General features: G+C 40.8%; 2 protein-coding genes across 2 annotated transcripts; both read left to right on the plus strand.

Moving 5' to 3' along the window:
• Positions 1 to 4,841: 4,841 nt before the first annotated feature.
• Positions 4,842 to 19,198, plus strand: LOC117444851 (secretagogin-like). The gene is made up of 7 exons (XM_034080229.2): positions 4,842 to 4,877; positions 9,851 to 9,928; positions 10,005 to 10,060; positions 10,168 to 10,213; positions 10,390 to 10,449; positions 18,482 to 18,550; positions 18,678 to 19,198. Exons 1-7 carry the CDS (start codon positions 4,842 to 4,844, stop codon positions 18,801 to 18,803), a joined length of 471 nt encoding a protein of 156 aa, XP_033936120.2. The 3' UTR covers positions 18,804 to 19,198.
• Positions 19,199 to 22,214: 3,016 nt separating this feature from the next.
• On the plus strand, positions 22,215 to 23,846 carry LOC117444848 (sporozoite surface protein 2-like). The gene is made up of 2 exons (XM_071202794.1): positions 22,215 to 23,692; positions 23,777 to 23,846. Exon 1 carries the CDS (start codon positions 22,296 to 22,298, stop codon positions 23,664 to 23,666), a length of 1,371 nt encoding a protein of 456 aa, XP_071058895.1. The 5' UTR covers positions 22,215 to 22,295; the 3' UTR covers positions 23,667 to 23,692; positions 23,777 to 23,846.
• Positions 23,847 to 26,108: the final 2,262 nt, after the last annotated feature.

The raw sequence follows: 26,108 nt of genomic DNA on the forward strand, positions 1-26,108 counted from the left end.
AGACCCGCTCTGAATCAGGCCGCGTCGCTGCGGCTCAGAGAGACACACAGGGAGGGATTTGTGTTTTTGAAAAACACTCGTTATCGTAATGTCAGGTTTTTGGTGGATTTAATCAAGTCTTGGATTGCAGAGTATGAATGTCCTCTTGCTATTTTCAGTTGATAAATACGCGTGTAAAGTTTGTGAAGGCAGGAGGAAAGCTTCCGCGATCACCGTCTCCTCTCTGTTCCTCTAAGCCCCGCCCCCTCCTGAAAATAATGAGTGACAGGCTGACAGGCTGACAGTGACCCGATAGAAACTTTATTATTCACTTAATCACTGAGATATAATGAAGCTAACTTAATCTCATACATTCATGGGATTCATGTAACAGTAAGACAGAGAATGTAAGTGTGCACCCACATGCACTATTTTTGTTTTTAGAATGCTGTTGTAAATACTCCTTGTCTGCTGTGTTCAGACTCAAGTCATGTGTGTGATGCCACATTCAAGACATTCAGTGTCCTTTTTTTAACAGAAGACTGTTGCTAGAAGCTGCAGCTAGACTGCAGCAGTATTATTTTTTTGTTTTTGAGGATGGAAAAATGCCACACACAGAAATAGGGAGGCTAGACCTACAATTGATTAATTATGGTTTATAATTTCATGTCAACACGAAGAAGAAGAAAAGATGGCTGAACTGTTCAGTGTCAATCCTGTGGAGATGGAGGTTATAAATCTCCAAAATCATGTTCAGCTTAAGTCTCAGCATAACTCACAACATTTCTGGAGCCTTGTATATGCCCAGAAAACTATAAGAACATTCACCAAGCAGCACTGAACATGTCTGCTTTATTTGGTTCTGTATACATCCCTTTGTGAAGCAGCTTTTTCTGGCATGAATGAAATCTAAATACAGAACAAGACCGACTGATGAACATGTAAATGACTCTATTAGTGAACCTAAGTGGGTCCAGCATACACCTGTATGGTAGACTGACTCCATGCAGCGCCAGTCATCTCACTGACTGTAAAAAAGAGTGAATGCACTTATTTTACACACGTGCCATAAGATGCTTGCAAGGTGGTGATTAAGGCGATGTATTTACTATGTGGGCCATACTAAGAAGTGAAAACATTGTCATTTGCTCTTGGACATGTATGTGAATCTTCAGTGAAGTACTTACTATGTTGTCCATATTAATATGTTAGAAATTGTCGTTTTCTTGGACCTTGATGTGAAGTTAAGATTTTAGATAAGCTTTAGGTATTGCAATTTCACACAAAAGTAGCTTAATTCAACTGATGAGTGCTATGTGAGTAAATGTAAGCGATGCGATGCAAGTAGCTCTTGGCCAGTTTCATTTTTTCAAAGTAGCTCTCAGGTGGAGAAAGGTTGGAGACCCCTGGTCTAAAGTGTACTTCTCCCTGCTCTGAAGAAAGATCCGGAACAATTTAACAAGGGAATCAATTGGGAGCTAGCTGGACTTTTTGTCACTTCATGCCCTGAAGAGGCATTTTGTCTAATATAAAACATTTGTGGGGGAGAATTTTGAGCTGTCCTGCACTCTGTTTTGAGATCAAAGCACTCTAGAGTTAATGAGCTGCTCCATCCACTCTAATGTAAAAATCTGAAAAAGGCCTCTCTACCAAGCTCCAAACTAAATTCAATATCTCAGAATGTTTAAAAGATATCAAAAGTAAAAGTCAAGTTTGAATAGCTTTGAGAGTTGGAATGAAGGGTCTGGCTGAAATTATGTGGAAGGAGATGCATTTGGCGCAAAGTGTAGGAAAACAGGATTTGAAGGCATCTCCCATTGACTTCAATGTTAAAAAAATAGTTTAAAAAGCTGAATATTTCAAAAAGTATGAAATATTTTTGAAAAAGTTGAATAGTTTAATATTTGAATGGTTTCTGTAGCTGAAAGTAAGCTGAAGTTATGGAGAGCCAAAGTATTGGCTGAAATAATAAGGGGAAGAATAAAGTTTTGAAGTACTAGACAAACAGTCAATACAGGCGATGACGTGACGTTTGCGCGTCCCCGCGAACTGCGGCATAACACCGGCTCCCGTCGTTCACTTAAAAGAGCCGGCTCTTTGACCCGGCTCGTTCACGACCGACACATCACTAGTAAAAGGGTTTTACACTGCAAAGAAGGGTTTCTATTCACTTCGATGACTGACGTTATCTGGCCGTAGCCTACGTGCCGTGGACACGCGGATAGCTCGATGACTGTGGGGGTGAGGCAGCAAGTGAATGCAAACTAGAGATGGGCGAGTCATGATTCATCCGGATCATTAACCCGGATCCTAGTAATGAGCCGGTCGTGACGAGTCTCCCTCTCGATTAACCCAAGTCCTTTGAGTCCTACACCTGATGTGACGTAACAATTAAAACTATAAATTGCGTCACTCTTTACTCTCTTTATAACGTGTACAATCACATTACAACGTTGTTGTATCCAGAGATCCAGCAGACTCGTCGCCATGCACGAATCAACAGCAAATTCAGCCCCTCCTCCGGCTCCCGCGAGAGTCCCGTGAGCCGTGAGTGAGCCGTGAGTCGTTGGACTCGCGGGAGCCGTGAGTGAGCCGTGAGCCGTGAGTGAGCCGTGAGTCCGCAAATCTCTGAGTCTGCTGCGACTCGTCGAGGGAGCCGTGGGACTCGCGGGAGCCGTGCGAGCCGGAGGAGGGGCTGAGTCTGCTGTAGATTCGTGCATGGGGACGAGTCTGCTGGATCTGCTGCCTGCTATATGTTACGGCTCTGAGTCCTCGTAGGCTACTGGTCTCTCTCGATCATTGACCTGGATTCACGGATCCCGCGATTTTTCCGGCTCTAAATTAAGTTTCAGTGTAGACTTCTAACAAAATGGTCATGTTGTGCAACAGTCTCCTCAGGAAATGCAGCTATTATTACAGGAGACTCTCCTGTAATAATAGCTGCATTTCCAATAAGGAATCGGACCTTACTTGGAAACTCGTTTATTTTGAACATGGCACACAAAAAGAAACAAATTATAGAACATTTCAAAACAGTTAGAATATATAAAATGTAATTATACAATTATTATTATTAAATGAAAACACAATTGTGCAAAATTATCTTAAGTACAGGAACATATTAAAATAACTATATACATACAATGCAAAACACTTATTTTTTTAAATGCACACACAAAAAAATCAAGCATATCTTTTGCCAACAACAAATGAGAGAACAATGTGCAAATCAGTTGGCATATAGGCTAAGATTTTTTTTTTTAAATTAACACAATTGTGCAAAATGTGCTTAGTACAGGAACATAATCAAATAACTATATACATAATGTGCATTGTGCAAGTGCATTATTTAAGTGTGTCACTCACAAGTTGGCATTAAGAAAGACAAGCTCACGCACTTTTGAAGGGCTGAGCCTGTTCCTCCTGTCTGTAATGATCTGCCCAGTTTTCGAGAAAACACGCTCTGAGGGGACAGATGTGGCCACAATGCAGAGCCTGGTCTTCATGACTGTGCATATATTTTGGTACACCAGGGCTCGAACTCTCCACCATTCCAGGGGGTCAGCCTTTCGGGGGATAAGTGGCTCTGCCAAGAATCCCTTGATCTCCAGCATGGCCCCAGTGGTCGGGTTCTGGACCCCTGGCCTCAGAGTGGTCACTCGCTCCTCAAAGTCAGCCCAGAATTGAGGCACTGGCTCACTTGGAGGATTCACAGTTGTGCCACCCTCCTCCTCCTCCTCCTCCTCCTCCTCCTCCTCCTCCTCCTCCTCCTCCTCCTCCTCCTCCTCCTCCTCCTCCTCTGTGCTGGGTAATGTTGGTGTTGCCGCATGTGTTGCTGCTCCCACCACTCTTGACACAGTTTCCTCTGCATTCCTTTCAATCACAAAGGCATGCTTTTTGAAGCGAGGGTCCAAAAGTGTAGCTTCAGCAAGCATGAGTGAGCCGTGAGCCGTGAGTGAGCCGTGAGTCCGCAAATCTCTGAGTCTGCTGCGACTCGTCAGGAACAGGAACATATTAAAATAACTATATACATATAATGCAAAACACTTATTTTTTAAAATGCACACACACACACATGTTTTATTAAAGCAAAAGACACTGTGTAGCGGAGGTTAATGTAACGTTAGTTTAATATGCTGGTTAAATGCAACAACTTTTCGGTTTCACCGGTAGGATTTCTACGGTCTTGGTCATGCTGACGCATATGACTCAAATGACTCAAATGACTCGTATGATCCGGATCTCTTCAATGATTGACTCAGAAGACTCCGAGTCCATAAAATGATCCGGATTTGCCATCTCTAATGCAAACCTGATCTGCACAGGGAAAGCGCTACCTGACTTAAGCCACTCCCTGAAGTCTGTATTCTTCTTCGTGTCCTTTGGTGTTTTTTGGTGGTTGGCTAACCAGGTTGCAGGTGCATTACCGCCTCCAACGGAACGGGAGTGTGCACAACACAGTTATATGCAACTACTTATTGCGGTAACTAATGGCGTTACTAGTTACCTATTCCCATTAATTAACGCCGTTATAGTTACTGTGATTGAAATGGGTGCGTTACTGCGTTACATTATGTGATCCAACTGAACCCTTGCCTTATGGCGAAAATGCACAGACACACTTGCTAACACACACAAATACACAGCAACGCCCACCACCAGCACATACACATGCACACAATGGCACATGCAAGTATCAGCGAGAGCAGCAGTGCATTTACAACTTGGAGATATAAGCACTATTGTGAATTTGTGGGGATAAAGGACGCACAAAATATTACAGATATATATATATATATATATATATATAAACACTAGATGAGTGACCCGCACTGCTGGCCAATGGAGACTGACGTCGCCACATGGCGCCCATCGTGGCACAGGCAGCGCGCTCATTCGTAACATCATGTATATGGTGCACGATTGAAATAACCGTAGATTGCTCAGTTATCAACCAATTTCCTAACTGTTGCAGTTGTTAGACACATCGAAGATGTAGTCATGATACTGCATACTTATATGTATAGTTATGACCTTCTTTTCTCAACATCTCTTGTTGTCTCCTGTATCATAGCCATGCTAATAACGTTTATAATAAACCCATCCGTTAGTAAATCAGTGAAGATTTACGCAACATAAGAGTGTTTTCGTGCAGATCACTCACCTTACAACAGCTGTAATGTAGTTGTTGACTGTGTCAAGATGGCCGCCAGTGACCTACGCTGGCAACTCCCCCTTGAGCCATCTAGTGTTTATATATCTACGGTAGTAATGACCAGTGACCCATATGGAACTTGGCTATACATTAAAAAGAACTATATTCCAAACAGCCTACAGCTGATAACAGTCTGTCTGAAAATAATCCGGTCTAACACCACGTCAATGGTATGTGTGTGTGAGTGAGAGTGAGAGACAGATGATGTGGAAGACAGAGTAGCGTATCTGACATGTAAATGTTGGAAAATTGTACATTGTAGGCTGTGAGCTCCCTGTTTGAGCGACTGACTATTCCTTCGCAATGTAGCATCGCCTTGGATATGGTCTGAACTGGTCCAGGAATGGAATTTTTCCGATAATTTCCCTAAGAGCAGTCAATCAATGTTTATTTATATAGCCCAATATCACAAATGTTACATTTGTCTCAGTGGTCTTCACAGTGTGTACATAATATCAGTATAACAATACGACACCCTCTGTCCTTAGACCCTCACATCGTACAAGGAAAAACTTCTGGAGAAAACCCACAGTTTAATGGGAAAAATGGGAGAAACCTCAGGGAGAGCAACAGAGGAGGGATCCCTCTCCCAGGACGGACAGACGTGCAATAGATGCCGTGTGTAAATTGAAAAGATAATTCATTTGCAACATAGGTAGTCCAGATGTTTGGAAATGCATGTGTGTATAATAGGAAGATGAATCCACGAGGATATCCATCCAGGACCTATGATCCAGGACCACAGCCACGACTCAAGATCCAGGGCTCGCGATCCAGGACACAGGACCGCAGGATCATCCATGTCTCCGGATCCCGGCGTATATATAGACACCAAAAAGAAAGACATTTGGGGAAGCTGGGTTAATCGGAACATGAGAGTACACAGGTATAGACAGAGACAAGGAAGAAGTAAGATGTCCCCCGACAAACTAAGCCTATATCAGCAAAACTAGGGGCTGAATCTAATCAGCCCTAACTATAAGCTTTATCAAAAAGGAAGGTCTTAAGCGCACTCTTAAAAACTGATAGGGTGTCTGCCGCCCGAACACAAATTGGAAGCTGATTCCACAAATGTGGAGCTTGATAGTGTGGGAAAATGTGCGCAAAATGCATGAAAACGGGCCATCTTTGGAAATTGCCATTTTTGTGGGGGGCTGGGCTAATCAAAAGCCCTTTGAAATATGTGTTCTATCATAATTGCAATGTGTATACAGCGTTTCGTGAATATTTGGAATACTATATGCGAGTAGTTTGGAGTCATTTGAGACATGTAAATCGTCAAAAATGGTACATTCTCTGTTAGCTTACGTTCGCCCCGATTGAGCTAGCAACTATTTTATTCGCAATTTAACATGATATTGGATATGGGCTTAACTTGTCCTGGACTGGAATTTTCCCGATCTTTTCCCGAGGAGGTGTTTGTGAAAAAGCGCTTAAAATGCATGAATAACACAGATTTTTCAAAATGGCCGACTTTCTGGGGGGCGGGGCTAATGGAAGCTATTTTGAAATATGTCCGCAATTCCATCAGTAATGTCTGTGGAAAGATTGGGGTAGTTTGGAGAAACTATATGTGACTATCGCACAATAGGGGGCGCTACTGAGCTGGTGTACAAAAATGTACATTTTTTTTGTACAGTCTGGAAAAAGACGTGGGTTGTGACGTGTGTTCCAAGTTTTGCGTCCGAAAGTCATTTTAACGATTTTGTGGCATTTAAATCGTCAAAATTGGTACATGTTCCGTTAGCTTACGAGCTCCCCGTTTGAGCAGTCGACTATTCATTCGCAATTTAGCATCACATTCGATATGGGCTGGTCTTGTCCTGGTTTGAAATTTTTCCGATCATTTTCCTAGGACAAGTATGCGAAAATGCGCTTAAAATGGACATATTTCAAAATGGCCGACTTCATGGGGGGCGGAGATAATGGAAGCCATTTTGAAATATGTCCGCATTTCCATGAGGAATCTCTGTGCCAAGTTTCGGGTAGTTCGAAGAAACTATATTTGACTACCGCACAATAGGGGGCGCTACTGAGACATATTTGCTAAAACGTCCGATTTTTTTCTAGAGTCTGGAAAAGGTTGTGGGCTGTGACATGCGTTCCGAATTTAAAGGCCGTAACTCATTTTCTCCCCTACTTATGGCTCGGTACAGTTTTTAACCCTTCGATTTCGAGAAAAAACTGAATAGGACATGCCCACATTTTTCATTGGTTGCGACCCTTTAAATCTCAGTTTATACTCACCCTGCCAGTATGTCTATGACAATATATATTTTTTTAGTCCATCGGTTCTTGAGATATAAATTAGTTGTGTTTTTGGCGCCCCCTATTGTTCGAAATGAACATTGTTTGTTGTGCCTATTCCCCAAGACACACTGAACCTATCCACCGAAATCTGTGATATTTGGATACATTTTGGATGAATTGTGAGCATTTATGTGTAGGCCACACCCTTTTGCTAATACGTTTTGATTGATGTCGGCCACATTTTTCCAAACCTCGTGCTCATGTTCTACGGTAATGTGTCTGCCCCTCCATTGATGCTGTGCACTAAGTTTGGTTTGGAAAATCAAGAAATTGGAATTTAAGTTAATATTTCAATGTTTTTCACATTATGCTAATTTAAAAAAAATCAAAGTAGGCGGAGCTTCGGGATATGAGAGGATAATATGTAGAGCTGCTCCACCCGGATAAGTGTGCAAAATTCGACTTTGTAAATTTTTCGAAACACTGAATTTACACAGGTGGCGCTAGAGAGCAAGTTGAAAAAATTTCTCCCATCGAATCCAGAATGTTAACATTTTCACCGGTCCTGGCGGCGTTGCCAAATGTCGCTACATGAATAGTGTCGTAACCCCCTCAAAAACAGGTCGAAAGTGCAGAACCGGTAACAGAAGAATAATAATACTGACGATTTCAATAGGTCTTTGCACTACGTGCTCAGGCCCTAATAATATAATATAATAGAAATGTTTCTTCTTTGCATAAGGTGTCCAAACCGGGCTTGTCTGGATAAGCGCATTTTTAAAACACAGTCATTGTCCAGGCCGGTTTCAGTTGGATTATTTGTCACAGTTGCTCCGATCAGATCGGTCTCGATTTTTTAATCCACATAAACACATCGGCAAAATCCGGCTTACTTTGAGCATGTGTTTTAAACAGTTTAATCCCTTTGTGAATTTTTTCCACTTCTGCGCCGTCCTTTAATTTCTTCATACAGCGGGAATCCAAATGAATGAATCCTGAGTCCAATAACCATCAAAGTCACTCATAATAGTGCTCTTTACAGTAATTACGATTTCATCCTCCATTAACAAAATACGTCACATTCATCCAGTTTGTGATAGTAGTTGTAGCATTTTGAGACTTATAAACTTTAATTACCGCTGTTGCCTTGTCTGTTGCCCCCACCACCCCTTTTGTGTGTGTGGGGGCGCAACTCCCAACAGGAGTAATTTGGGGGGGCTCGCGGGGAAAAAGGTTGGGAACCCCTGGTTTAGAGGACATATTAACCTGTTACATTGTAAGTTAAAGGAGCTATCTGTGCAGTATATTACATGTTTATATTTGTAATGGTTTTATTGCAACCTGCCTGTTGAACAGTTAATTAGCCTTGGAGAATATGTTCCATTGAAGAGAAAGTTATGCTTATTGTTTGCTGTATAATATATTTAAGTAACTGGTTATCATTATACTTGTAATTTTGTATTTCTCTGTTATAGACCACACGTACATATAGTCCAGGGCTGCCAACTTTAGAGTTCAGCTTGGAGTGAGATGACAATATTAGTTTTTGGTACACTGATTCATTCTGATGCTATTAATTGTGTACTGCACCTCTTTCCATAAGTCTTTACTCTTTTCAGTGAAAATATTATATTTGTTCTACTGTTGATATGTGACTATTAACTGTTAATGCTTATCTTTACAGTTTAATGTAATTTAATTATACTTAGACTTATACCTGTTTACATTCTACTATCTCTCAACTATAGCCTGTTGTGAATAAAGTTTAATTTCATTTACACCCGGTCTCTGTGGCCTGAAATCGAGAGAGCCTCTTCTCTCCTCTTTCTCCTCTCTCTCCCCTCTCTCCCCTCTCTCCTCTCTCTCCTCTCTCCTCTACTTCAGTGTACCCTCGGTTATAGCTCCTCCAGAGAGACTCCTCTCTCCTCTAAATAAGTGTACCCTCGGTTATAGCTCCTCCAGAGAGACTCCTCTCTCCTCTAAATCAGTGTATCCGCGGTTACGGCTCCTCCAGACAGCGATCCTCGACGAGCCTTTTGAGAAATTTGTTTTCCTTCGAGACGGCGCGCCAACATCCATTTCCGGGTCGCTGCCGGAGAACCGAGGACTCGAGGACGTGAACATTTGAGAAATGACATACGGCTCATTTCCCAGGACTTGCGCACGTCTGCTTGACGCCGGGGCGACCGGCGACCATCCCCGACACGCGCATAGACGCGAAGGCCCGCCCACAACTGCGTCCATGTCTGTGACCGCAGTTTTAATTATTATTATTATTTTTCAGTTTCATATCTCTATACTTTAGACTTATGGCTGTTGGCAATGGACATTATTTTAAATGATGTGAGCCTAGAGGCAAAGCCTCCATTATCTCTCTGCATTTTAGTTCTCTTTTTGTCCCTTCAGGGCTTCCTTCATGACCTCTTCCTCCAACACAGGAAGTCCATCACCCCTGAGAAACTGGAGGAGTACACTGACACCATGGTAACCTGCTCACATGTCCATGCTGCTGAACTCTGTTTGTCTCTGACTGATTCCTTCTTAATGTTTCCTCCTGTAGATGAAGATGTTCGACAGGAACAGGGATGGCAGGCTGGACTTAAATGACCTGGCCAGGTACTGTTGACCTGTGTCATGTGACCAAGAGGACACTATTTTTTTGGGATAAAAATAGAATTATAAATATGTTTCTAAATAAAAATCATTGTTTCTTGTTGTCTCAGAATATTGGCCCTGAAAGAGAATTTCTTACTGAAGTTTAAGATGGACGTAAGTTTCAAGAAGTTAGAGAAAACACTTACAACTCACCTCAATCTCCCTATGTATGTCTGAAGGAGATCTATGCTTTTAGAAGTTGCATGCTAACAGTAGACTCATGTTTCATGCAAATATTGAATTCCTAATTGTTACTGTTTCATTATTCTCCATACTGTGTTTGGTCTCAGGCTTGCAGTCAGGACGACAGAAAGAGAGACTTTGAGAAGATTTTCGCTCACTATGATGTTGTAAGTTTGAATTTAGATGATGACTGACCAAACAGAGCAGGGGGGTTATACAAATTGAAAACATCAATATCCTATAAAAAAAAGACTTGCTTGATTACTATGAAGGTAGATATGGTGCAAAATGCGAGAGCGTGTAAAACCTGATGTGAGCACTTGCAGAAAAAAAATCTTTTGTGCATACATTTACACTTGTATAAAATATCCACGTAACTGTGAACCAAATGTACACTTGTATAAAATATCCACGTAACTGTTAACCAAATTTAGACGTGTAAAAAATATCCACGTAACTGTGAACCAAATTTACACTTGTAAAAAATATCCACGTAACTGTGAACCAAATTTACACTTGTAAAAAATATCCACGTAACTGTGAACCAAATTTGAAGTCACAGAAGAAAAAAAACGTTTTGTAGCTTGTAGAAAAAAAATGAACTTAGTGATGAAATGTTCACTTGCAGAAAAATACATATTTTTTAAATATATTTTCCATTACAACTGCAACTTGGTTATTACAACCTCTCAAATCAGTCATTATAACTTGACGAATCTGCTCTGTGGCAGTATAAATCGACGAATCTGCGGCCTTGACTTTTGCTACACTTCTTGCGATAAATGTGTCGCAAAAGTAATGTTCACCTGTAGATGTGGGGGAGGGGGGTTGGAGCGAAGGGGCGGAGCTATCAGAACGACGAGGCTCGGGTCAGTCACAGCCATAGTCAGGTCGAACCGGATGACTGTCGCTACCAGTCTGCTGACATGGAGCGTCAATCAACGGTAAGTTTTACCCATTACTTTGAAATTATTATTATTGTGATTGAGGATTAAATCCGCTTTGAAGACCACCGTTTTATATCGTGCAGTTTAGCGGCAAAATAACGTCAGTTAGCCAGCTAATGCTAGCTGTGTTGAGTTTATGCTAGCTAAACAAGTAGTGGTTGTAGTCTACAGCAGTAGTTCATATATTAGAGCCTACTGCTTTGGCACTAACGGTTGATAACCGTTTATGAAAATAAAACCAATTGAACTGTACTGAAATAATGACAAGTTTTATAATTGTCTTGGGCTCCTGCTGTGTTTTTAAAGCCTTTGTAAATTATCCATGCTATTTAGCTAACGTCGAAGTAGTGTATGTGAAATCAACCTCACAATAAGATGCGTGTATATTACAATTATTAATGTCATATTTCAAGATGATTACTTAGATATTACAATATGGTTTGTTGAGCTGGAGTTCATTATTGAGCTTACACGTTAACGTCACAGTCATCTGAAGAACAAACCCAAACCTTGTTGTTTTTATTAATTGTATTACCAAATGGGTATCAAATAAACAGTAAGCATTGGTAACACAACTTCCAAAGTTACAGTAAAATAAAAAGAACCCTGACTCGGACAATACACAATCCAACATGTTCAACAGAAGAGAATCAGTTATATTGTTTGTACACATGGTTCTTTATATATCTGTTTGTTTAAGGTGTCCAGGTGATGCAGACAGGCTGGATCAGAGTGAGAGACAGAACTGGACTCCTCACAGCAGTGAACTTCAGCACAGGTACTAAGACTCTTTTTTTCATACTGTACAAAGAGTCAAGAAAAATATTGGTTTAAATAAATGAAGTATTGACTTTAATACACTGATATTCATTCCATTAAACAATACTAAATACTAGATCACCTACACATCAGTGAAGTTGAGGGTTTTTTCCATGCAAAAAGTTACATTTAGATGTTAACAAGCAATATGACTGTCAGCTTTCTAATTTAATGTATTGAAGGCAAAGCTAATTATCACATAGTGAGAACTGCTACTATTTATCTCTCAATATTGTCTGTAAAAAACGTGGTAAAAGTTATTCTTTCAGTGAGACAACATTGCAAGCTTCTACAGTTGCACTACGTTTTGATAACAGTTAAATATTATTTTGATAATAACATATATTTCAATGTTGATGAATTTCATACTGTTCATTCATAATCTGATTACAATTAAAAAATAATTATATCAACAGCCCCTAAACACACCTCTTTCATAAATAACACACTTGTTCTGCAATAATGTGTTATGTTTCCTGTCATTTGTGTTAGGAAAGGACATGCCCGAAAGACACGACCTCAGCATCTCCTCCTTCTCTTAGGGTCAAGAAGAACATCCAAGAGGAACATTAAAGGCTGATGTTATGAGATTTTAAGACCAGTACAGGACATTCACTAAGAAACTACTTATATTGTGAAAACAAAGATCTGCACACCGAATATTTTTGTAGTCTATCAGGACTAGTGCTGCGCACCTGGACTCACATTCAGGTTCAGGTCCGGACTCATGTCCAGAGGTTCAGGTTCAGGTCCTGACTTATAAGTCCGGACCTAAACCCATGGCTTGTGTCAAGTTGTCTGAGTAACTAAAGTGAACTTATTGTGAGCTAATTATCAATTGAAAATTAACTCATAATCAACTCAAATTCAAACTCATCAGGTTTATTGTGCTCCCTTCCAACATGTGTCTACATTTCTCTACTAAGTACAAATGTAAAAAAAAATGTTTTGCCACTTAGTCTATACATGACTTATGACAGCAACTACAGTGAACTACTACAAAGTTCAAACATTTATTTCATTTACCAAACTAAAGTAACCAAACAGTCCCTGAGCTGACTGAGCCTAAGTCCCTAAAACGTTGCTGAAAGGTAGAGTGTAGAGTAGACTATACGCATTACACTGTTACACACCTACTATACAGTAGACACTGTAGTGACTGTACAGTCAGAGAGTACTGTAACCATGTATTTTCTACAACTCTACTTGTGTACATTATACAGTACATACTACATACATAGTGATGTACATACATACTGTTAGAAATTAAAATCAATGTTGATATGGCGTAATTTTGAATTAAATACACTATTTAATTTAAATCCGTTTTATTCTGAAAAAACCGGAAGTTCACACTATTAACTTAATACTTTTATTCTGAAAATTATTCACTTCCGGTTAGCATTAGCATGTGGCGAAATGCTACGTTTTCAAACCGTGAATCGAAGGTGAAATGACATGTGATGTTGGACACTGAGCACACTGGGATTAGCACTCATTTATTGACCCTGAATAACGTTTATCAGGGAATGTTTAAATAACCACAGACACCAGAATATACGTAAGTGCTAGTTTTTTTGCGAGTCCAAGTAACGATTCCCGACGTTCCGGTTTTAACCGGACTTGAACCGAAACTTTTTACAAGTCCAGTACCGGTTCGGCGTACCGGTACGCAGCACTAATCAGGACCATAATGTGTTTGTGACGCTGCCTGCATCTCAGAGAAGGGGTGGTTATAGTCAGGCTTATAAAGTGTGGCGAAAAACACAGTCAGCTGATGGGATGCATCTATTTCCACATCTACACTCCATCAGCTGATTATTTCTATTTGCCTCACTTTATGAGCTTCACATCACCTGTGCCTTGAACCGCAGAGTTTGCAACATCACAAATAAATGGGGCCAATCTTCAGTCAGATGTGAATGTGTAATCTAACATTTTCAGTAAGAATAATGGACAAAAGGAGTGCAAATACAAATACAATTTATTGAAATGTGAACCAAAAGTTAATCAAACATGTTTTAAATAAAAAGCACATATGGACAGAAGGTGTAAACCTATTACATGTATAAGTAAACACATATAGTCAAATAACGTGACAGACTAGGCCTGTGCAGTTGGTATCAGCTATGGTATCAGCTCCTCTATCAGGCCTGGTCCTCCTCGCTGAGGAAAGACCCTCAGTCCTCTCCAAACCAACAGACAGGACGTCCGTCACACGGAGGTTTCTCCCTGAAGTCTCTGCAGCCCTCTGGACAGCACGCTGTCTCAATCCGTCCACACTGAATATGAGAGGAGGGAAATGAAAATAATAAATGCTTTAGACAATAAGAAATATAAAGTTAACTGTTGAGTTACTCAGTTTTTTTAGATTATCAATACTATTACTGTATAACTAATATCTCAGGTTAAGAGGCACATTCAAATAAAGATTGGTCTTTAAATACATTTTGTCTTTTGAATTGTTTGTCTAAAGTCAAGGATCTAGAACTGGTACTTAGTTTTAATGATACAGTCTGGTTATTATGCTGTTTGGAGGAGGCATCACAGGTAAGAGTACTAACTAGCTACCATCACATGTACCTTAGCTTGACTTAAATGTATGTATTAAACGTATAATTAAGTGATATCAAAATATAAATAATAGGGCTGTCAGTCGATTAAAATATTTAATCGCGATTAATCGCATGATTGTCCATAGTTAATCGCGATTAATCGCCTTACCTATTCCTCTTCGTACCTTCGAGGAATATTTTTCAAGTTTTTAATACTCTTATCAACATATGAGTGGACAAATATGCTTTATGCTAATGTTTATTATCATTTGAACAATGACAAATATTCTCATGAATATTAAACACAACAACCTCTGAACATTACAAATATTCGCCTCAATTCAACCTGGAACCTCTCTCATACAATACAAATGGTGTGTGTGTGTGTGTGTGTGTGTGTGTGTGTGTGTGTGTGTGTGTGTGTGTGTGTGTGTGTGTGTGTGTGTGTGTGTGTGTGTGTGTGTGTGTGTGTGTGTGTGTGTGTGTGTGTGTGTGTGTGTGTGTGTGTGTGTGTGTGTGTGTGTGTGTGTGTGTGTGTGTGTGTGTGTGTGTGTGTGTGTGTGTGTGTGTGTGTGTGTGTGTGTGTGTGTGTGTGTGTGTGTGTGTGTGTGTGTGTGTGTGTGTGTGTGTGTGTGTGTGTGATCGTTGGAGCTATGTGCAACTCAAGGCATATGCTCGAACGGGAGCTGCCTGGACGCTGCAATCATGTTGCTGCAATCATGAGTGTGCTGACTTCTCGTACAATGTCCCGCTGTCTGCTTCCTGCATCAAGTCAAGTGCTCGGTGCAGTTGTGTGGATGGAGCGCTCCTCTGTTTTCATTTAAACAGCTCCTTATATCCGTTAGCGCAGCTAGCTAGCACCAGATGCTAACAACAACAATAGCCGCGTTCACACTGCGGTACGGTAATGCACGTAAGGTCTCTCTCTCGCTCGGGCCACACACACACACCCTCCCGGTCCTCCCGATGGCCAGTCGGTGCCTGCCGGTGAGCGTGGAAGTGTGGTCTGCCACAAGCGGGCAGCAGGAGCGGGGCTGTCAGCATCAGCTGGTAGACGGTATTTTAAACTCGATGCGCTCTGAAACTACGGGACGGCGGAGGAAAAAAAATACACATGCGTTAATCGCGTTAAAATAATTAGTGGCGTTAATTTTTTTTTGCGTTAACGCGTTATTAACGCGTTAACTTGACAGCCCTAATAAATAACTAATGTCATGCAAACATATTAATATTTGCTTGATTCCAGAGTTGAATTTAGCACAATTGCATACAAACGTGAAGGGATTTTAAGATTCTGAAGTCTTCGTTCTAAATAGAAAATAGCATATTATTTCAGTACAGTTCAATTGGTTTTATTTTTCATAAACGGTTATCAACCGTTAGTGCCAAAGCAGTAGGCTATACTATAGTAATTACTGCTGTAGACTACAACCACTACTTGTTTAGCTAGCATAAACTCAACACAGCTAGCGTTAGCTGGCTAACTGACGTTATTTTGCCGCTAAACTGCACGATATAAAACGGTGGTCTTCAAAGAGGATTTAATCCTCAATCACAATAATAATATTCAAAGTAGTAATGGGCAAAACTTACCGTTGATTGACGTGCCATGTTAGCGGTAGCGACGCGAACCGTTAGCCCCGCAGTCATCCGGTTCGACCTGACTGTGGCTGTGTGAGTGACTGTGACTGACCGGAGCCTCGTCGTTCTGATAGCTCCGCCCCTTCGCTCCAACCCACATCCCTCCCCCACATCTACACTTCTTCTTCTTATTATACATCCATGCATCTACAGGTGAAAATTACTTTTGCGACACATTTATCGCAAGAAGTGTAGCAAAAGTCAAGGCCGCAGATTCGTCGATTTATACTGCCACAGAGCAGATTCGTCAAGTTATAATGACTGATTTGAGAGGTTGTAATAACCAAGTTGCCGTTGTAATGGAAAATATATTTAAAAAACATGTATTTTTCTGCAAGACAAATTTCATCACTAAGTTCATTTTTTTTCTACAAGCTACAAAACTTTTTTTTTTCTTCTGTGACTTCAAATTTGGTTCACAGTTATGTGGATATTTTATACAAGTGTACATTTATTTGACAGTTACGTGGATATTTTATACAAGTGTACATTTGGTTCACAGTTACGTGGATATTTTATACAAGTGTAAATGTATGCACACAAGCTCAGATTTTTGTTCTGCAAGTGCTCACATCAGGTTTTACACGCTCTCGCATTTTGCACCATATCTACCTTCATAGATTACTACCTTTTATGAATATGTGGTATGTATGATAAATTATGATGGAACAGCAAAACGTGTAAAGGGGCCCTATCATGCTTTTTGACATCACTATGTAACACTTGTGCTACTATTGGCTAGCACTCCAACACATTGTACGTGATAGACTAAGGGGCGGGACATCTCTTAGTGGTTGAGCAATAACAACAGAGCCGGCCAGCTAACCAATCAGAGCAGACTGGGCTCTGGTTTCAGACAGAGGGTGAAAAGAGGTGCTGCAGCACAGGCATGAGAAAAATAAAGAGATTTTTGAACATTAGAGCATGGAGACAGTAGAGGGAACAAATACTAATATGAACCTGAAGATGAGCATTATAGGACCCCTTTAAAATGTTAGCCTATGAGCCGTGCTTCACATTGGTTTTCAGCCATCACATTTCTTTTTTTATTTAATAAAATCACAGAGAAGCTCATCTAAAAAACATTAGCAATTCAGGTTGTCCATCTGTCCATAATTTGTGGGATTTCCTTTACATTTGGCACATATGTCCACCTGGATTTATGGGTAACACTTTACGGTAAGGGTACATGAATCATCATGAATTCATGCATGACTTAATGCATGAAAAAGCATGAATTAATTCATGTCTTCTTCATATAGATCTGCAGTTAAAGTGTCAGGCCAAAAAAACGGACCAGTCACAGCAATTCCAAGTGTTGTAAATCATGAGTAACTAAGCATGACTTTGTCATTACTTCATCATGTTTGTGCCCCTTCAAATAAAGTGGTGACCCGGTCGGTCGGTCGGTCGGTCACAGCAGTGCATATAGTCTGTTGAATTCAAAGTGTTGACTCCAACCCTGTTCAGTGTGTTGACCATTAATCATATGTTATTTATCAGTGTAAATGATGGAACAGGTCACCACTTTATTTGAAGGGGCACAAACATGATGAAGTAATGACAAAGTCATGCTTAGTTACTCATGATTTACAACACTTGGAATTGCTGTGACTGGTCCGTTTTTTGACCTGACACTAACTGCAGATCTATATGAAGAAGACATGAACATCATTAATAACTCAGAAGTCATGATGATTGAGATACCTTAGTTGATGCATTACTTAAGGTATTGTTCCTGCATTAAGTCATGCATGAGATACCATTAATACCTGTACATTACTGATAGTTCATGAAGTACTACATGAGTACTACATGAATTAATTCATGCTTTTTCATGCATTAAGTCATGCATGAATTCATGATGATTCATGTACCCTTACCGTAAAGTGTTACCGATTTATGGATAAACTGATTAGAATTTGATGGACAAAGGTCACTATGACCTCACAAAACACATATTTGGCCATAACTGAATAATTAATATGCCTATTATGACAGTGTGCGTGCACGCAGTAGCAGTGTGGCTTACCTTGGAACCAGATGGTCAGTGGTTCAAGTCTCACAGGTGCAACTATGGCAGCCCCTTTGATCAGACACCTTTCCAACAATGCGTTTCGATAAATAACAATGTTATTTCGGGCCTAATGTGTATAGGTCCTGTTAGGCAAGTGTGTAACTGTTAATCAAAAACAGATTTAAACACTGAGAATTAAAAAGTATGCCTCCTTCTATAGAGTAAGACGGGTGAGCTGGAGGGCCCTGAGGTGGATGGATTTGTCAAAGATATGATGGAGCTGGTGAAGGTGCCCTTACATTCCCTTATATACAGAGCTGATACACAATGCTATTGATCAGATATCAGTCAGTGTCATTCATCAGGAGTCTTCTGACCTCTCTGTAACTCTTCCACCCCCCGACCCTCTCCTCCAGCCCAGCATCAGTGGCACAGACCTGGACAAGTTTAGGAAAGCTCTGATGGGTCACTGCGACATCAACGGAGATGGAAAGATCCAGAAGAACGAGCTGGCTCTCTGCCTCGGCCTCAAACTCAGCTAACAGACCCCTACAACGTTCACACATTTGTCTTTCTTTCCTCTATCCTTCTTTCCATCTTCCTTCTCTCTATGTACAGTTCTAAATTATTTCATTTTTCAATTTAAATGTGTATCTTTTACTATACTCTTTTACTCCAGTCTAAATCATTACTTCTACCTCCCTATTTTAGCAGTATCGCCTCAATTAGTGGCTCTCAGTTGGTGTTTTAAGAATGATGTATCTACATGTTTTATGCTCATATATATAATGTTATATATTGCTATAATATTTATATTAAAATATCTAGCAATTGAAATAATGGTAAATGTGGAGCCTTGAGTTGGGACATACAAATAGTTTATTTTCTTTGTAATGTAAAAAATAATGAAACATTGTTTGAATTACATTTGTTGTGAAACGAGTATCATGAATGATGGCTAATAAAATAGTTTGTGTCTTTGTCAGCTGTGTCTCTCTTTACTGAAACCATAAGTGTGCTACAAAAAGTGCTTTCAGTCACTGCAGGTGACTTTTATAGGGGCCTATAATCAATGGCTGCTTGGAAGAAAGAACATTTACAGTAATTGAGTCTAATTATAAGCAGTGATATAAAATATGTGGTTTTCAATAAGCCAAAACACTTCCAAAATCATTTTCAAATCACAAGAACATTTATTTTTAAGTAATCAAACAGTGGTAAAAGGTCCCATAAGATCTCAACTTCAGTGGAAGAGAACAATATCTTATTTGCGGTGGAACATATATATAAATTAAATCTTAAACATATGTTAATATGTATACATATATATGTGTTTGATTTTAATACAGCTTGTCATTTCATGTCGTTTTAAGATCAAAAGCTTACACTTTTTAGGTCTTAGTTTCTGGGTCTTACTAATACCTCTGTGGTATCGAAGGAGGAAAATTAAATCAAAACCTCAATAAACAAAAACAAAACTACGATAAAACTATTATCGCCTGTCAGGGGAATTTTGCCTAGCGGCCAGGTAAAGGTTATCATTTGGTTAAAGTGACTTTTGAATCAGATCTGCTGACAGAACGAAATGTTGAAATGTGTCAAATTAGCTAAAGTGTGGACACCTGCCCAGGTTGCCAGAGGGCGGAGTTCCCAAGCTGATTCCAATGACTTCATCAGTGCGATGATTGGTCAGCTCATGCACCGACACTTTAAAAGGACCACTGTCTTTGCAGCAGTCATGAATCTGAAATAATAGATTATTTTTGTATTTGCTGCACACCGCTTACATACTGTTTGGTTTCAGTTTTACAACAAAAATGTATTTTGGATTATGTGAGCTAAGATATTCTTATTTTGACAGATTTCTTATATTTATTCTACTTAACTGTTTTTGGTTGGCTCATGTTTAATTCCTCTTTTCTTAGAGTTCTTGTGATCTCACTCTTGATTTTTGGGCGACAAGCAAAGGGTAAGGATTTATGGTTCACAAGCTGCAATTGAAATCAATCAATCAATCAATCAATGTTTATTTATATAGCCCAATATCACAAATGTTACATTTGTCTCAGTGGTCTTCACAGTGTGTACAGAATATCAGTATGACAATACGACACCCTCTGTCCTTAGACCCTCACATCGTACAAGGAAAAACTTCCAAAGAAAACCCAGTTTAAAGGGAAAAATGGGAGAAACCTCAGGGAGAGCAACAGAGGAGGGATCCCTCTCCCAGGACGGACAGATGTGCAATAGATGCCGTGTGTGAAATGTATAATTTTCACTAAGGCTGTCTTTTAAAAAATGTGTTCTCCTTTTAGCACTCAGCTACAGAAGTGGAGGCTCCAGTGGCATTACACCTCACTTTGATTTTTCAAGAAGCCTTAAACCCGCTTCCACTTCCAGTGATGATAGTTCAGCACAGCCTGAGAGGGTTTTGGGTAGTTATTCACCCTTTCATGCTGATGGGGCTTTATCTGAGACTCTGAAGCCAGCTGCTGCACCAAGTGCAGGAGGTTATAGTGGCTCTCATGGTAGGCAAGTAGATGGTTACAGTCCTGAGGGAAGTGTTTCTAGTTACGGGCCAAGCCAACCAATAATTCGTAAGCCAAACCAACTACCTCAATCAATCAATCAATCAATCAATCAATCAATCAATCAATCAATCAATCAATCAATGTTTATTTATATAGCCCAATATCACAAATGTTACATTTGTCTCAGTGGTCTTCACAGTGTGTACAGAATATCAGTATGACAATACGACACCCTCTGTCCTTAGACCCTCACATCGTACAAGGAAAAACTTCCAAAGAAAACCCAGTTTAAAGGGAAAAATGGGAGAAACCTCAGGGAGAGCAACAGAGGAGGGATCCCTCTCCCAGGACGGACAGACGTGCAATAGATGCCGTGTGTAAATTGAAAAGATAATACATTTGCAACATAGGTAGTCCAAATGTTTGGAAATGCATGTGTGTATAATAGGAAGATGAATCCACGAGGATATCCATCCAGGACCTATGATCCAGGACCACAGCCACGACTCAAGATCCAGCGCTCGCGATCCAGGACACAGGACCGCAGGATCATCCATGACTCCGGATCCCAGCGTATATAGACACCAAAAAGAAAGACATTTGGGGAAGCTGGGTTAATCGGAACATGAGTGTACATGGGTATAGACAGAGAGAAGGAAGAAGTAAGATGTCCCCCGACAAACTAAGCCTATATCAGCAAAACTAGGGGCTGAATCTAATCAGCCCTAACTATAAGCTTTATCAAAAAGGAAGGTCTTAAGCGCACTCTTAAAAACGGATAGGGTGTCTGCCGCCCGAACACAAACTGGAAGCTGATTCCACAAATGTGGAGCTTGATAAGAAAAGGCTCTGGCTCCCATTGTAATTTTAGAGATTCTAGGAACAACCAACAACCCTGCATTCTTGGAACGCAATGCCCTAGTAGGGTATAATGAGTTCTTTAAGGTAAGATGGCGCCTGCCCATTAAGGGCTTTATAGGCGAGAAGAAGAATTTTAAATTCTATCCTGTGTTCTATAGGGAGCCAGTGTAAGGCAGCCAGAACAGGAGTAATGTGGTCCCTTTTCCTAACTCTGGTTAGTACACGAGCCGCAGCATTTTGAATCAGCTGAAGCGACTTGACTGACTTCTTGGTACTCCCTGATAATAAAGAGTTACAATAATCCAGCCTAGAAGTAACAAATGCATGGACTAGTTTCTCTGCATCGTTTTGAGGCAAGATATGCCTGATTTTTGCAATGTTACGTAGATGGAAGTAGGCGGTCCTTGAAATTGATTTTATGTGGGCGTTAAAGGATAAATCCTAATCAAATATAACACCAAGATTCCTTACAGTCTCACTGGAGGCCAAATTAATGCCATCCATAGTTAGTATGTATGGTTACCTCAAGCTAACCCTAGTGCAAATGGTGTCCTCCCAAGCAAAGCTGCCCCGTGGGCTTTCCCTTTGCCCCCTAATACAAACTCTTTTCAGTCTGGTATTGCTTCAAGTTCTGCAATTGTGATGCACTCTGGTCCCTACTCCAAGCCCTACCAGCCTTCAAATCCTCAGCTGGCCAAGCCCTACCAGCCAGCCTACCCTTTGAATCCCCAGCGGGCTACCAACCCTTCAAGTCCCCTGCTGTCTAGGTACCAGCCGAAACCCCAGCAGGGTTCCTACCCTTCACATCCCCAACAGGCCAAACCTCAGCAGGCCGAACCCCTGCAAGGGGTGCTCCAAAGTAAAGCTGGCATGTGGCACTTTCCTTCCGAAGGAAGTGTTTCTTCTGGCTCTAATGTGCAGGCCAAGCCCTACCAGCCAGCAAACCCTTTGAATCCCCAGCGGGCTACCAACCCTTCAAGTCCGCTGCAGTCTCGGTACCAGCCCAAACCCCAGCATCCTGCCTACCCTTCGAATCCTCAGCAGGCCAAGCCCTACCAGCCTTCATACCCTTCGAATCCTCAGCAGGCCAAGCCCTACCAGCCTGCCTACCCTTCAAATGCCCTGCAGTCTAGGTACCGGCCAAAACCCCAGCAGCCTTCCTACCCTTCAAATCCCTTGCAGTCTAGGTACCAGCCCAAACCCCAGCTTCCTGCCTACCCTTCGAATCCCCAGCAGGCCAAGCCCTACCAGCCCACCTACCCTTCAAACCCTCAGCAGGCCAAACCCCTGCAATGGGTGTTCCAAAGTAAAGCTGGCATGTGGGACATTCCTTCCCAAGGAAGTGTTGCTTCTGGCTCTAATGTGCAGGCCAAGCCCTACCAGCCAGCATACCCTTTGAATCCCCAGCGGGCTACCGACCCTTCAAGTCCCCTGCAGTCTAGGTACCGGCCAAAACCTCAGCACCGTTCCTACCCTTCAAATCCCCAACAGGCCGAACCCCTGCAAGGGGTGCTCCAAAGTAAAGCTGGCATGTGGCACTTTCCTTCCGAAGGAAGTGTTTCTTCTGGCTCTAATGTGCAGGCCAAGCCCTACCAGCCTGCCTACCCTTCAAATCCCCTGCAGTCTAGGTACCGGCCAAAACCCCAGCAGCCTTCCTACCCTTCAAATCCCTTGCAGTCTAGGTACCAGCCCAAACCCCAGCTTCCTGCCTACCCTTCAAATCCTCAGCAGGCCAAGCCCTACCGGCCTTCCTACCCTTCGAATCCCCAGCAGGCCAAGCCCTACCAGCCCGCCTACCCTTCAAACCCTCAGCAGGCCAAACCCCTGCAATGGGTGTTCCAAAGTAAAGCTGGCATGTGGGACATTCCTTCCCAAGGAAGTGTTGCTTCTGGCTCTAATGTGCAGCCCACTGACTCAAACTCGCACTTGAATGTTGACCCAAGAAGTTTGAGAGAAATTCCAATGCCATTCCCGTACCAGCCCAGGTGGCCGCAGCAACTGGTGCCAGTGTAGAACAGACATCATTGACCTTCCTAACTGTAAGTTGGTTTAACTTAAAGATTGCTACAATGAAGTAAGGGAATTGCTTTACAAATGTTCTAAATTGTATTTTCTGTTCTCAGGTTCCTGAACTTGCCTGGAAGAAGTCTGAACTGGCATCAACTTTGAATTTAATAAAATACTTGGAACACACTCTCTTTGGATGTTATTTGAAACTTGACTTGTGTGCTGCAGACAGTGATGCACCCTTACTTCCTGAACATGTCCACAACCACTTGCTTGTTTCCTTTGAACTTCAGGAGTTTGTTTTCCTGGCTAGGTACAATAACATTGTGAACAGCAGCTCACAGTAATGTGTATGCAAATATATGTATTGACCAGCAAGTTTAAAAGACTTGACTAAGAATGTTCTTCACTTAACATTTGAAAGTTTGATGACTTAAAGGCTATGAGAACTTTCAAGGATGAGTAGCCAATATTATTTCAAAGTGTCAGACTCCTAATGAGGTTTATTGGACTACACATGACAAACTTGTATCACTTCAAACAACATCTTCAGAAACATTGCAGTTTATGCTTTATTCCATGCTGCTGAATTGATGTCATATAATGCATATGTTTGTATTTCGGGCCTAGTGTGTATACAAGTCAATGTAACAACTACTACAGTGCAACAAAACAGGAAGATTAAATGTGGTCTCTTAAACATAAGATCTATAGCATCTAAAGCAATATTGGTAAATGATTTAATATCAGATTATAATGATATATGCTGTCTCACTGAAACTTGGTTGAGACATGAAGAATATGTCAGCATAAATGAGGCCACTCCACCCAGCCATATCAACACTCATATTGCTCGAGGCACGGGCCGAGGAGGTGGAGTTGCAGCAATCTTTGACTCAAGTTTACTTATCAATACTAAACCAAAATTAAATTATACCTCCTTTGAAAGCCTCGTTTTTAGTCTTACGCATCCGACCTGGAAAACGTTGCAGCCAATCTTATTTGTTACAGTGTATCGTGCACCAGGTCCTTATTCAGAATTCTTATCAGAATTCTCTGAGTTTTTATCAACTTTGGTTCTTAAAACAGACAAAGTAATTATCGTAGGTGACTTTAATATTCATGTTGACGATGATAAAAATAGCCTTACTGTTTCATTTAACTCTATATTAGATTCTATTGGTTTCTGTCAGAGTGTAAATAAACCAACCCACTTCTATAATCACACTCTCGACCTTGTCCTGACTTATGGTATTGAAATTGAGCAAAGTTTAGTCGAACCGCATAATCCTGCTTTATCCGACCATTTCTTAGTAACTTTTGAAGTACTATTACGAGACTACAAAGCATTAGTCAAAAGCTCTTGCAACAGAAACCTATCTGTTAGTGCTATAGCCACATTTAAGGAAGAGATTCCACCAATACTTAACTCGATAGCATGTCTGCATGTAGGGGAGGAAACTTATACAAAATGTACACCACCCCAAATTGATCATGTTGTTGATAGTGCTATAGATGCGCTGCGAATAAAATTAGACTCTGTTGCTCCTTTGAAAAAGAAGAAAATAAAACAACATAGATTAGCTCCATGGCATAATGCCGAAACCCCGCAAAATAAAGCAAAAGTCTAGACAACTTGAAAGGATATGGCGTTCCACTAAACTTGAAGAATCTCGTTTAATTTGGCATATTACTCTCAATGAATATAAGAAAGCACTGCGTAAAGCGAGAGCAGCCTACTAATCTTCATTAATAGATGAGAATAAGAATAATGCAAGATTTCTTTTCAGCACTGTAGCCAGGCTGACAGAGAGCCACAGCTCGATTGAGCCTTCTATTCCCATAGCACTCAGTAGTAATGATTTTATGTGCTTTTTTAACGATAAAATTGTTACTCTTAGAAACAAAATTAATGACCTCTTGCCTTTGACCAGTATAGTGTTATCAACAGCTCCCGGAAACGTAAGTTCTAATATTACACTAGATAGTCAACTAGAATGCTTTTCAGCCATAAACCTTGAACAATTACATTCAATGATTCTCTCTTCCAAACCATCAACATGCATGTTAGACCCAATTCCAACTAAGCTGTTGAAGGAAGTTTTTCCATTAATTAGCACTTCTTTATTAAATATTATGAATATGTCTTTATTATAAGGCTATGTTCCACAATCATTCAAAGTAGCAGTGATAAAACCGCTTCTTAAAAAGCACAACCTCGATCCAGAGGTTTTAGCCAGCTATAGACCTATTTCTAATCTTCCGTTCCTCTCAAAAATTCTTGAGAAAGCGGTCGCAAAACAGTTGTGTGATTACTTAAAAAACAATGATTTATTTGAAGATTTTCAGTCTGGCTTTAGAACACATTATAGCACAGAGACAGCTCTGGTTAAAGTCACAAATGACATTCTAATAGCCTCAGACAAGGGACTTGTCTCTATTCTTGTT

Source organism: Pseudochaenichthys georgianus, unplaced genomic scaffold (assembly GCF_902827115.2).
Source record: "Pseudochaenichthys georgianus unplaced genomic scaffold, fPseGeo1.2 scaffold_957_arrow_ctg1, whole genome shotgun sequence".
NCBI classification, from domain to species: domain Eukaryota; kingdom Metazoa; phylum Chordata; class Actinopteri; order Perciformes; family Channichthyidae; genus Pseudochaenichthys; species Pseudochaenichthys georgianus.

Excerpts from the sequence above, each read along its gene's own strand:
- LOC117444851 (XM_034080229.2), top strand. The coding sequence starts at position 4,842 with ATGGCGCCCATCGTGGCACAGGCAGCGCGCTCATTC. Across the intron at positions 4,878-9,850 it reads CACAGGCAGCGCGCTCATTC|GGCTTCCTTCATGACCTCTT; the intron begins GTAACATCATGT and ends TTGTCCCTTCAG. Across the intron at positions 18,551-18,677 it reads ATATGATGGAGCTGGTGAAG|CCCAGCATCAGTGGCACAGA; the intron begins GTGCCCTTACAT and ends CCTCTCCTCCAG.
- LOC117444848 (XM_071202794.1), top strand. The coding sequence starts at position 22,296 with ATGCACTCTGGTCCCTACTCCAAGCCCTACCAGCCTTCAAATCCTCAG.